The sequence below is a fragment of the Oncorhynchus nerka genome, linkage group LG2, assembly GCF_034236695.1.
Source record: "Oncorhynchus nerka isolate Pitt River linkage group LG2, Oner_Uvic_2.0, whole genome shotgun sequence".
NCBI lineage: Eukaryota > Metazoa > Chordata > Actinopteri > Salmoniformes > Salmonidae > Oncorhynchus > Oncorhynchus nerka.
In genome coordinates, this window is record NC_088397.1 from 41,119,488 (window position 1) to 41,133,419 (window position 13,932).

Here is a 13,932-nt window from a genome sequence, read left to right on the forward strand (position 1 = left end):
GAAAGAGAGGGAGAGAGAGAGAGAGAAACAGAGAGAGAAATAGAGAGAAAAGAAAAGTGAGAAAGAAGAAGGGATAGAGGCATGGAGGGTTGGAGAGAGAGAGGGAGGTGAGAGGAGATATGGCGAGAGAAAAACAAGAGGTTTGCACAAAGAGTGAGCAAAGAGAGAGAAAGAGGAAGAAAGAGGTGCATTAATAAATTGTGATCAAATTCTCCTACAGTGGATTAAATTGAATGTCAGAGAGAGAGCGAAAGTGAGAGGGAGTGAGGGAGAAAGATACTCACCACAGTCTCTTCCAGTCCTTTAAGGTCCTGCTTTGACTGCTCGTGGCGCTCATGAAGAAATCTGGCAAAATGTGGAAGGAGCAAATAAATACAGTTGAAGTCAGAAGTTTACATACACCTTAGCCAAATACATTTCATCTCAGTTTTTCACAATTCCTGACATTTAATCCCGGAAAAATTCCCTGTTTTAGGTCAGTTTTTTAAAGAATGTGAAATGTCAGAATAATAGCAGTGAGAATTATTTATTTCAGCTTTTATTTCTTTCATCACATTCGCACTGGGTCAGAAGTTTACGTACACTCAATTAGTATTTGGTAGCATTGGCTTTAAATTGTTTAACTTGGGCCAAACGTGTCGGGTAGCCTTCCACAAACTTCCCGCAATAAGTTGGGTGAATTTTGGCCCATTCCTCCTGACAGAGCTGGTGTAACTTGGTCAGGGTTGCAGGCCTTCTTGCTCGCATACACTTTTTCAGTTCTGCCCACAAATCTTCTATGGGATTGAGGTCAGGGCTTTGTGATGGCCACTCCAATACCTTGACTTTGTTGTCCTTAAGCCATTTTCACACAACTTTGGAAGTATGCTTGGGTTTATTGTCCATTTGGAAGACCCATTTGCGACCAAGCTTTAACTTCCTGACTGATGTCTTGAAATGTCGCTGCAATATAATCACATAATTTTCCTACCTCATCATGATTCCATTAATTTTGTGAAATGCACCAGTCCCTCCTGCAGCAAAGCACCCCCAAAATATGATGCTGCCACCCCCGTGCTTCATGGTTGGGATGGGGTTCTTCGGCTTGCAAGCCTCCCCCTTTTTCCTCCATACATAATGATGATCATTATGGCCAAATAGTTATATTTTTGTTTCATCAGACCAGAGGACATGTCTCCATAAGTATAATATTTTTCCCTATGTGCAGTTGCAAACCGTAGTCTGTATTTTATATGGCATTTTGGAGCAGTGGCTTCTTCCTTGCTGAGCGGCCTTTCAGATTATGTCAATATAGGACTCGTTTTACTGTGGATATAAATACTTTGTACATGTTTCCTCCAGCATCTTCACAATGTCCTTTGCTGTTGTTCTGGTATTGATTTGCACCTTTCGCATCAAAGTACGTTCATCTCTAGGAGACAGAACGCATCTCCTTCTGAGCGGTATGACGGCTGCGTGGTCCCATGGTGTTTATACTTGCGTACTATTGTTTAAACAGATGAACGTGGTACCTTCAGGCATTTGGAAATTGCTCCCAAGGATGGACCAGACTTGTGGAGGTCTACAATATTTTTTCCGAGGTCTTGGCTGATTTCTTTTGACTGCCCCATGATGTCAAGCAAAGAGACACTGAGTTTGAAGGTAGGCCTTGAAATACATCCACAGGTACACCTCCAATTGACTCAAATTATGTCAATTAGCCTATCAGAAGCTTCTAAAGCCATGACATAATTTTCTGGAATTTTCCAAGCTGTTTAAAGGCACAGTCAACTTAGTGTATGTAAACTTCTGACCCACTGGAATTGTGATACAGTGAATTATAAGTGAAATAATCTGTCTGTAAACAATTGTCGGAAAAATGTAAAACTCTGAAAAACTTGTCCCAGAGCATGTTTTGTTTTGTTTGTTTGTTTGCCTGCTTGAGTGTGTGAGTGCGTGCGTGCGTGCGTGCGTGCGACTCAGAGCATGTTCAGTCAGCTAAATGTTAAGGGTTCTTGGTGGTCTCATAATGGTAAATAAACAAACTGCTGGTCTCAATTCGCTCCCTACCCCCCTGGCCATAACCTTTCAATGTTTACTGATCTGTAAGGTGGAAGGAATGTGTTGGGAGCTCTGCAAATATTGAAGGGTTAAGGGTATTTCCCTTGAGAGGTGCAGAGTGAACCAACCGGCTGCGCCAGGCGCCAACCGGTGCGCCCCATGGTGCTTTAGCGTCAGCGACGCTGCGTTCAAAGTTCAAGTAAATTGCACTCTGTGCTGCAGCCGGCTTGCCTATTTCAGGTGAAAGGCCTTTTAGGGCTAAGACTGTGGGGTTATTTGTGGAGTTATAGGGTTCTATCAACAACCGTTTTCATCTGAAGAACCCTTTTTGGAATACGAGGGTTCTTTGTAAGACAAACTGTTCTACCTTGAACCTTTTTCATCCTAAGAACAGTGAAACAACAGTGTATTGTCTGGCACACAGAAAATTGGCCAGTGTTACCTAGTGTTGATTCAGGAGGTGAATTAACTATGTGAAGAGTTAAATTAACACTCGGTGGTGTAACCCCAGTGTTGATGTTAACAACCAGAGTTAGGTGTGCTATCTCTTTTTTTTTCCAAGGGTTCTAACTAAAACATTTAACATCCTAAGAACTGTTTTTGGAAGAAAGTTTATTTGAAAGGAAGTAAGGATTCTTTGGAAGGCCAGAAGGTTTCTACATAGAACCAAATATAATATTTCCCAGCATGATCTATAGCAGGAAGATTTTCTGAATTGTTCGTTTTACTGTAATATCTGTGGTTTTTATTGGTTGATTAATTTTATGCCACACAAAGATAAATAACACAGTTTTCTAAATTTAAATCAAATCAAATTGTATTTGTCACGTGCCGAATACAACAGGTGTAGACCTTACAGTGAAATGTTTACTTACATGCCCCTAACCAACAATTCAGTTTTAAGAAAAATAAGTGTTAAGTAAAAAATAGATAAGTAAAAAATAAAGTAACAAATAACTAAAGAGCAGCAGTAAAATAACAATAGCGAGCGTATATACAGAGGGTACCAGTACAGAGTCAATGTGCAGGGGCAGCGGTTAGACGAGGTAATTGAGGTAATATGTACATTTACAGTAGGTATAGTTAAAGTGACTATGCATAGATAATAAACAGCAGCATAAAATGGGAGGGGGGGGCAATGCAAATAGTCTGGGTAGCCATTTGATTAGCTGTTCAGGAGTCTTATGGCTTGGGGGTAGAAGCTGTTAAGAAGTCTTTTGGACCTAGACTTGGCACTCTGGTACCGCTTGCCATGCGGTAGCAGAGAGAACAGTCATTGACTAGGGTGGCTGGAGTCTTTCACCATAAAATGGTGAAAGACTCCAGCCACCCTAGTCAATGACTGGCCCTAAGGCCTTCCTTATGGTAACTAATCAAATCTGTTCATTTTCTAAACTAATCCAATCTGTTAGCAATTGGATGTGTTGCATCTGTTACTGAGATGGTTGGTCCAGTTTAGATGATTGAGGTAATGTCAGTATTTAATCTTCCCGACCCTAGTAGTCATTCTGAAAGCAGGTTGGGTGTGATTAACAATTCCACTTGTCGGCTGTCCTAACTCTTGCTGGATTCCAATAGGAATTACATATCACCTTGCAAGCCAGCATAATGTGACTTGCAGGCGTGATGTAAACCAAGAGATTCCTAACACCACTGTTTTAGGTTATAACTAGGTTATAACTATGCCCTATAACTACGTAATGTATTGCCGTAAATATTTACATTTTAAAAGGCAAATAAGGAAGGTGGATTCTACCCGTTCTAGGAAGAACCCTCCAAAGATAAAATGGTTATTGGTAGAACCCTTCATAGAGGGTTCCAGGAAGAACCTTTCCTAGAGTATTCTAGGCAGAATCATATACAGGGGTTCTTTGAAGAACCTTACATATAGGGTTCTAGATAGAAGAGTTCTACGCAGCACGAAAAAGGGTGCCCCTATGGGGACAAACCGAAGAACGCTGTATAGTTCTAGTTATGAATTTTTTTTAAAGAGTGCACCTATGACTTAGTGTTAGCACACCAATGAGAGAGTGAGAGGAGTTCAAACAGAGCAGAATATGTAGGAGAAGAAGAAAAGGGACAAATCAAATTATATTTGTCCTGGCTGTGCCGCTCGTCATTTCTATCCTCTGGGCATATTTTTTTCTACGAGTGTAGTGTCAGCCTATAAGGAGGTGGTAAGTGAAATGGCATTGTGGTACATGAAAAACAACCTCTCCCTCAACATCAGCAAAACACAGGAGTTGATTGTTGACTTCAGGAAGCAGAGGAAGGAACGTGCCCTGATCCAATGCAGTAGAGAGAGTCAGCAGTTTTAAGTTCCTCGGCGTCCACATCACCGAGGACTTGACATGGAACAACAATACCACCACTTTTGTCAAGAGGGCGCAACCATCTCCAAATGGTTCTACCTAGCACAAAAAAGGGTTTGCCTATGGGGACAAACCGACGAACCCTATATGGCTCCAGTATAAAAGTGTATGGAGTGAATTGAGATGGTCTAAAAGAGACTCACGTCAGCTCCTACAGTTGCAGGGTCATCTGACTCCTGAGACGGTGTGTGTGACTTACGTCAGCTCCTCCAGTTGCAGTGTCTTGTGGTGCTCCTGACTCCTAAGACGGTCAAAGTCGCTCCTCAGCCGCTCCAACTCCAGATGAAGACGATGGTTACGACTGATCAGGACAGAAGAGGAGGGAGGACAATATATGAGAAACAGTTTGGTGTAGCCTTCCTAGTCTAGAATGCCAGAGGGTTAACTTTACCACAAATGTCATACGTTTAGATCCCATTTTATGAGGAAATGGTTCTGGTTATGACTGATAGACAGGAGAGGAGGGTGAAAATGAGGGTGGAGAGAGGGCAAAGACAGAGAGCGTAGATGCTGTAAGGAACAATCTGATGTTAATACACTTCTAGGGGGTTAACTTAACAACAATTGAAGTACATTTACTTCCAAAATGGTCATGAAATGGTCATAAATGGGACAAAATGTTGGATTTTATGTCTAAAATGTATATAATGAATATATAAATCTGTGGAATAGATATACACTTGCTATGCTCTTACAATAAAATGGGATAGGAAAGTATAAGGCTGAGGCTGAGATTCTGGGTAGACATTTAGAGATTATATAGGTGATTTTTCAACATGTGGTGCGTTGTTAAAATAGGCGTGTTAAAATATGCAGGCAGATGCTATGTTGGTTGGATAACAGGTAGGGTATAGAATAACAAAATAAAGGTACTGACAGGGAGGGCGTCACACAGCAGCACAGCTGCTATCTTGTGACTGAGGTAACACTGTGAGCATAACAAAGAGAGGGAGAGGTCGGTACTGGCTCAGCGAGGTCGTCAATGATCTTTGTAACCAGCACACTAGCACAGAAATCTACAGATGGAGGTAAGGTTGTGAGTCAGGTTAGGTAGAATGACAATGAGAGAGCAATGGGAGGGAGGAGAGAGGGAGAGAGGACAACAGTACAGATACATAGCGTGACAGAGCATGACAAGGGTAGAGGCTGACAGTAAGAAGGAGATGAAAGTACTGATTCACAGAGGTCGTCACACAAAGCAGTACATTTTGCAGGCTATGTAGTGAGGTGACACTGTGAGGTAGAGTAGAGAATGACAATGAGAGGGAATCAAAGGGAGAGAGGGGGAGAGGAGGGAAGTGTCAAGGCTCTCCTGACAGTGGAACAAAGGACCCATCAGCTAGGCAAATGCTTTAACATAGTCAGACCCCCTGTCTCCCACAGAAGGGGGGGGGGGGCTGTGCCGGTCTTGACACCTTAACACTGGGTCGTACATTTAGAGAGAATGAACTTTCTCTTCCTTGAAACTCCTTTGTTACTGAGAGACTCTTGCCAACCAAAATTTTTTTCTCCACGTCACGAATGGTTAAAACTACAAGACCAGACAGCGTGGAGCGGTGGCTACCCGGCAGAAAATGGTGATACCCGTACATTGCCGGGTTACTACTGGCATGTAAAGTGGTTGGGAGCTGAACCTTGAATAATCAACCATTGATTCCAAAAGATGTGAGACTTTAGTCTACACGTTGAAATAGTGAGAAACTGAAGCTCTCAACCTCAACACTAGAAAAGAGGATAACCTCACCTAGGAGACCAAAAACGTTCACAGTCTGCAGCTGAAGTCTCAGTTCCAACAAACACTCTACTAACAGAGAAGCTCTACAAAGAAGAAGGACATTGTGACCTTAGGTGGACAATAAGAGCCTCACAGCGAGCCGCTACCCATAGACGGATCAATTGGTTTCAACAGAGAGACAACAGAGAAAGACATCTACGCATAAATACAGTATATGGCATTTCTTATCCGAATGAGCGGTGGTTAGGGTGCTAAGTATTCTGGTTACTTGAAGCGTAGTTTCCAAATGTATTTACGATAAGTTGACTCTCTTTGTCTCTGTCTCTCTTTATCTTTCCCCACCCCCTTTCCATTGTATAACAAGCCGTCATATCGTGTCAGTCCACTAGGGACTTTTATTTCATGTAAATGTGTATGTGTCTACTGTGTTACTATTTAGTTAGTTAGTAAATAAATAATTAAGCCAATTTGTGTGTTGATGTATGCGACATTCGGAATGAGACTGATGAGGTAATGATTGATGTAAGCGATATCTATATATCTTTAGAGTTTAAGTCGGGAGATAGTAACTTGTTAAACAACTTTCCCGTGGTGCCACAAATTACTTAATTGTTACATGATCAATTTAATTTAGTAAAAATTAAACATAGTTAATTGATTCAATAAATAACAGTCATCAGGTTAATGATAATCACGTCACGACAAGAGGGAACGGGAGCAAGAGAAGAAGATGATGAGAGAGAGGAGGAGAGGAAGGTACTTACTCAGTGAAAGGGAGATGAAGGTTGAGAGAGTGACAAACGGATATCTGAGGAGAGGGGGAGAGGGGGATAGAGGGTTATGGAGGGGAGAGAGGTACTGACTCAGTGAGGTCGTCAATGATCTTCTGTTTCTCGTTGATGTCGTCTCGGAGACGTCCCAGTTGCTTGTGGTGCGTCTCACGGTGAGACTCCATCTGCTGCACCAGAGCCCTCTTAAATAGGGAGAGAAACAGACAGTTAGCACTCACACACAAACACAGGGAGACAGACATGCATACACACACACACACGCATGCACGCACGCACACACACACACACACACACACACACACACACACATACACACAGCGTTTAAAACACAAAATACATTGAATAATGATAATTTTATAATTTCCACCACATAGTCAGTAAGCATAGTTACCTTAACATCAGCAGACTCTTCGATGTCCGCCTGGTTCTCTCCCTTTGTCACCTCTGACATGCTCTCTGAAACGCACACAAATATTTGCATTTCAGCGTATGCCTACAAACAAGTCACTTTACTGTCATTTCACTCGTCATTTCAGCGTCGCTGGAATGCATACACAGTGTTGCACTAATTGTAGTGTCCGTCATTGAGTCATGTACCCTGGGCCAGAAGTTTTACTTTGCACCTGGAGTTTAAAACTCAGTTTAACACTGCACTGCATTATGTTGTAGTCATTGGGATGTCAAATTTACCTTGGGCATGGAGTTTGGCCAGCTCTTCACTCAGAGAGTCATAGTTATCCTCCAGCTGTCTATTCTTCAGCTCTATGTTCTGCATGTACTCTGTCAGGGAGTGGATCTTCGCCTCATGCTGCACACACATAAAACACAATCAATGATACAACCAATGTTATGACCAATGAGAATCAACCTCACACCCTAAACAAGATGATGAGGTGCAGGAAGATACTTGAATGAAAGCATAAGGTAACATCCACACATCTGGCATCAGAGCAAATTAGCTTTCCACTTGAATGACTAAGCGCTCCAGAATAAGCTGAAAGGTGCACTCAGACTAAATGAAGAGTTTCATTCCCAAATGCTATATATCCATTTTCAGAAATGTTGGTAAATTACCTTGGATTGTTTAAAGAACTTATAAAAGATTGGTGTGTTTTCACTGTCTAATCACGGCATGGGGTTGACATGTAGAGTATTTGTTTATAGCATATCCAACTACCTCATCCCCATACTGTTATTTATTTTATTTTGCTCCTTTGCACCTCAGTATCTCTATTTGCAAACTCATCTTCTGCACATCTATCACTCCAGTGTTAATTGCTATATTGTAATTATTTTGCCACTATGGCCTATTTATTGCCTTACCTCCCTTATCTTGTTAGGGACTAGCTCCCGCTGTGGGGATTAAATCAGCGGAAATTTCAAGTGCGCCACATATAGTTTTTGATAAAACTCAAACTTTCATTAAAATACACATACAAGGTACTGAATTAAAGCTACACTCGTTGTGAATCTAGCTACTGAGTCAGATTTGTAAAATGCTTTTCGGCGAAAGCATGAGAAGCTATTATCTGATAGCAGGCACCCCCAAAGTACTACAACGCCACTTAAAACGACAGATTTTGCGGTAGCCGGCTCTACCCAAAACGCAGAAATAAAATATAAAACATTCATTACCTTTGACGAGCACTCCTAGATGTCCCATAAACATCACTATTGGGTCTTTTTTTCGATTAAATCGGTCCATATATAGCCTAGATATCGATCTATGAAGACTGTGTAATCAAGGAAAAAACTGAGTTTGATAACGCAACGTCATTTTTTAAAATTAAAAAAGTCGATGATAAACTTTCACAAAACACCTCAAAATACTTTTGTAATGCAACTTTAGGTATTAGTAAACGTTAATAAGCGATCAAATTGATCACGAGGCGATGTATATTCTATAGCTGTACGTCTGGAAATAATGTCCGGGTAAATCTCAACCAAAATATCCAAGAAAAAAATCCTAGGCAAATGACAAGACTGTTGACATCGTTTGGAAGCTGTAGGTATTGCAACCTCGGCCCCATTTAATGTGGTTCACCTTTATCAATTGTTTGAAGTGGCGCATGGATATATTTTTCCATTTTCAGTGATCAGATTTTCCTCCACTTTTCGATGAAACGCACGTTCTGTTATAGTCACAGCCGTGATTTAACCAGTTTTAGAAACGTCTGAGTGTTTTCTATCCACACATACTAATCATATGCATATACTATATTCCTGGCATGAGTAGCAGGGCGCTGAAATGTTGCGCGATTTTTAACAAAAAGCTGCGAAAATTCGCATGAGCCCTAACAGGATTTATCCTACCTCATTTGCACACACTGTATATATAATTTTTCTATTGTATTATTGACTGTATGTTTGTTTATTCCATGTGTAACTCTGTGTTGTTTTTGTCGCACTGCTTTGTTTTATCTTGGCCAGGTCGCAGTTGTAAATGAGAACTTTCTCAACTCTCCTACCTGGTTAAATAAAGGTGAAATAAAAACGAAATAAAAAAACAGACTTGTGGAGGTATACATTTCTTTTCTGAGGTTTGTATGATTTATTTTGATTTTCCCATTATGTCAAGCAAAGAGGCACTGAGTTTGAAGGTAGGCCTTGAAATATATCCACAGGTACACCTCAAATGATGTCAATTAGCCTATCAAAAGCTTGTAAGCCATGACATAATTTTCTGGAATTTTCCAAGCTGTTTAAAGGCACAGTCAACTTAGTGTATGTAAACTTCTGACCCACTGGAATTGTGATACAGTGAATTATAAGTGCAATTATGTAAGGGGTGTGTGTTGGTGGCAGGGAAGTCAGGCGCAGGAGAACGAACCTGGTATAAACGGAGTTGTTTAATAAATGCTGACAAAACTCCAAAACAACCAAAATGTACAAAATAACAAGTGGGTACAAAAACCTGCCGCACACCAACACTAACATGCACATCACATACAAACAAAACAATTTTCCAACAAGGACATGAGGGGAAACAGAGGGTTAAATACACAACATGTAATTGATGGAATTGGAACCAGGTGTGACGGAAGACAAGACAAAACCAATGGATCAGTGATGGCTAGAAGGTCGGTGACGTCGATCGCCAAACACCGCCCGAACAAGGAGAGGGACCGACTTCGGAGGAAAGTGTGACAAATTATCTGTCTGTAAACAATTGTTGGAAAAATTACTTGTGTCATGCACAAAGTAGATGTCCTAACCGACTTGCAAAATCTATAGTTTGTTAACAATAAATTTGTGGAGTGGTTGAAAAACGAGTTTTTAAATGACTCCAACCGAAGTGTATATAAACTTCTGACTTGAACTGTAGGTGTTCCTTTAGTCCAGTTGGGAAAGGGCAGTGTGGAGTGCGATTGGTTCGCGCATGCTCTGAGTACACCCCTGGTCTGATCCGGTGGCCTTGTGAATGTTGACCTTTTTAAAGGTCTTGCTCACATCGGCTATGGAGAGTATGCTCAACATGTTTGTACATACTCACAGAGTTTTTTTCCTTAATGTTAAACTCAAATGGGAAGTTACATGCAGCCATTTAGGAAGCATATCAAACACAAGCAAGACACAGACACAAAGTCTAATTAGCAATTTAATGTTATGTTTTCATCATCATTGCAAACATTGGCTAGGCACGAGGCAGACAGGCAGTCAGTAGTGGTGTTTTTTCAGCAACTCTGGCTGGTGGCTATGCTATGGCAGCAACTACAGTACAAAGATTAGCCTACATCAGGGGTGGGTAACTGGCGGGCCGCATGCAGCCCGCGGCCCCCCTTTTGTAGGCCTGCAACCGGTCAAAAGTCACTCTCACTCAGATATCATATGAAAAACTGCAAACAGTTCTCTCCAACCTAAGGCAAAATGTGTAGAATTTCAGGAAATGAGTTATAATGTTATAACATTTTAGGATCTTCTTTTGCTAGCAAGTTGGATGGGCCCCTCCAACAAATCTTCACTTAGGGCCCCCAAAAGGCCGGCTCTGACTGCATACGTGGAGATGGATGTGGGATGCAGACCTCTGAGCCACTGTGGCCCCTCCTGATGAGTTATGATTTTTTTGTGTTGCCCATCCCTCACCTCCATCACACAAAACACAAAGGGTGTTCTTTAATGGAAGCCTCTCCAAGATAATCCAGGTAGAATCAGGAATTCCACAGAGCAGCTGTCTAGGTCCCTTAATTTTTTCAATCTTTACTAACAACATGCAACTGGCTTGGAGTAAAGCCAGTGTGTTTCTGTATGCGGATGACTCAACACTATACACGTCAGATACTACAGAGACTGAAATGACTGCACTTAACAAAGAGCTGCAGTTAGTTTCAGGATGGGTGGCAAGGAATAAATTAGTATTTCAAAAATCTAAAAGCATTGTATTTGGGACAAATCATTCACTAAACCCTAAACCTCAACTACTGTAAATCTTATAATGAATAATGTGGAAATTGAGCAAGTTGAGGTGATTAAACTGCTTGGAGTATCCCTGGATTGTAAACTGTCATGGTCAAAACATATTGATACAACAGTAGCTAAGGTGGGGAGAAGTCTGTCCATAATAAAGTGGTACTCTGCTCTCGTAACAGCACTATCAACAAGGCAGGTCCTCCAGGCCCTAGTTTGTCCCACCTGGACTACTGTTCAGTCGTGTGTTCAGGTGCCACAAAGAAATGTGCATTTGGCTCCAAACAGGGCAGCACAGATGGCCCCTTGGATGTACACAGAGAGTTAACATGAATAATATGCATGTCAATCTCTAATGGCTCAAAGTGGAGGAGAGACTGACTTCAACACTACTTGCATTTGTGAGAGGCATTGACACCCATTCATACCCCACAAGACATGACACATTAGCAATCATTTCTAGTGAAAAAAACACAAATATATGTTTTTTTTGTGGAAATAGCGTTTTGGAAATAAACGTATTCAAATGTACTTCTAGTATACCCTTGATTCTTCTGCATACTAAAATGTACTCTGAGTATGCCCTGTCCCTGACCTGTGAGATGAGGAGTTGGCAGGAGGACAGCTCTCTTCCTGTCTCCTCCATCTTCCTATGACACTCCATCTGAAGGTTCTCCAGCTGACGACAGCGTTTCACCATGGACTTGACCTCCGACTTGATCTTACTGATGTAGAGACGGGCCACCGTAAACTCCTCCTCGATCGCACCCGTTATTTCCATCGGCTGGGGGAAGAGACAAAGATTACCATTATCATTGATTCAATATGTTCCTATTTGTTTGCTTTGGCAATGTATATGGTTACACTTTTCCACGCCAATAAGGCCTTTTGAATTTGAGAGACAGAAAAAGGAGATAAAGAGCTGAACAGAGAGTAGGAGAGAGCAAATGAAAGTAAGAAAGAAAGAAAACGGAAGACAGAAAGAAAGAGAATGAGGCAAAGAGAAAAACCTCTGCCGTTTATTTGTAAAAGCAAACATCCATTATATTACAGATCATTTAGCAAACGCCACATCAATTACCATCTAAATATGACAACGATGATGTTGTTGACAGAAAACTCTGCTCTATCTCCTTGACAACTGGCATGCTGTACTTCCGCTGAGGGCCTTATGGAGTGAAACTTCAAAGTAATGTTTTTAATACTAGAAAAAGATGAACTCTTAAAATCATAAAATGAGAGATAGCTGTGCCTATCTGGGCCTGTATTCAGAAAGTATATCGGGAGTGATGACTGGATCACGTTTGCCTTTTAGATCACAATGACTAAGATACAGTGGCAAGAAAAGGTATGTGAACCCTTTGGAAGTACCTGGGTTTCTGCATAAATTGGTCATAACATTTGATCTGATCTTCATCTAGGTCACAACAATAGACAAACACAGTCTGCTTAACCTAATAACACAAACAATTATGCGTTTTCATGTCTTTGTTGAACACACCGTGTAAACATTCACAGTGCAGGGTGGGAAAAGTACTCTTGGATTTAATAACTGGTTGACCCTCCTTTGAAAGCAATAACCTCAACCAAATGTTTTCTGTAGCTGTGGATCAGAACTGCACAATGGTCAGGAGGAATTTTGGACCCTTCCTCTTTACATTACGTTTCAGTTCAGCAATATTCTTGGGACGTCTGGTGTGAAGTGCTCTCTTGAGGTCATGCCACAGCATCTCAATCGGGTTGAGGTCAGGACTCTGACTGGGCCACTCCAGAATGCGTATGTTCTGCTGTTGAAGCCATTCTGTTTATTTATTTCTGTATTTTGGGTCATTGTCCTGTTGATTCACCCATCTTCTGTTGAGCTTCAATTGGCGGACAGATAGCCTAACATTCTCCTGCAAAATGTCTTGATAAAATTGGGAATACATTTTTCTGTCGATGATAGCAAGCTGTCCAAGCCCTGAGGCAGCAAAGCAGCCCCAAACCATGATGCTCCCTCCACCATACTTTACAGTTGGGATGAAGTTTTGATGTTGGTGTGCTGTGGCTTTTTTTCTCCACACATAATGTTGTGTGTTCCTTCCGAACAACTCAACTGTAGTTTCATCTGTCAACAAAATATTTTGCCAGTAGCGTTGTGAAACATCCAGGTGCACTTTTGCAAACTTCAGATGTGCAGCAATGTTTTTTATGGACAGCAGTGTCCTCCGTGGTGTCCTCCCATGAACACCATTCTTGTTTAGTGTTTTACGTATCGTAGACTCGTCAACAGAGATGTTTAGCATGTTCCAGAGATTTCTGTAAGTCTTTAGCTGACACATAACTTCATTGAGCTTTCTGCGCTGTGCTCTTGCAGTCATCTTTGCAGGTCGGCCAATCCTAGGGAGAGTAGCAACAGTGCTGAACTTTCTCCATGTATAAACAATTTGTCTTACCGTGGACTGATGAACATCAAGGCTTTTAGAGATACTTTTGTAACCCTTTCCAGCTTCATGCAAGTCAACAATTCTTAATCGAAGGTCTGAGATCTCTTCTCGAGGCATGGTTCCCATCAGGCAATGCTTCTTGTGAATAGCAAACTCAAATATTG

General features: G+C 41.4%; 1 protein-coding gene across 1 annotated transcript in view; it reads right to left on the reverse strand.

Moving 5' to 3' along the window:
• The window catches only part of LOC115135305 (kinesin heavy chain-like), a 98,355-nt gene that overhangs the window by 38,382 nt on the left and 46,041 nt on the right, over nt 1-13,932 (reverse strand). The window contains exons 15-20 of the mRNA XM_029669862.2: nt 11,938-12,126; nt 7,629-7,746; nt 7,330-7,394; nt 7,011-7,120; nt 4,612-4,713; nt 285-345 (exon numbers count right to left, since the gene is read on the reverse strand). Of these exons, the coding sequence (XP_029525722.1) occupies nt 285-345; nt 4,612-4,713; nt 7,011-7,120; nt 7,330-7,394; nt 7,629-7,746; nt 11,938-12,126 (645 nt within the window). The remainder of the gene's footprint in view (nt 1-284; nt 346-4,611; nt 4,714-7,010; nt 7,121-7,329; nt 7,395-7,628; nt 7,747-11,937; nt 12,127-13,932) is intronic.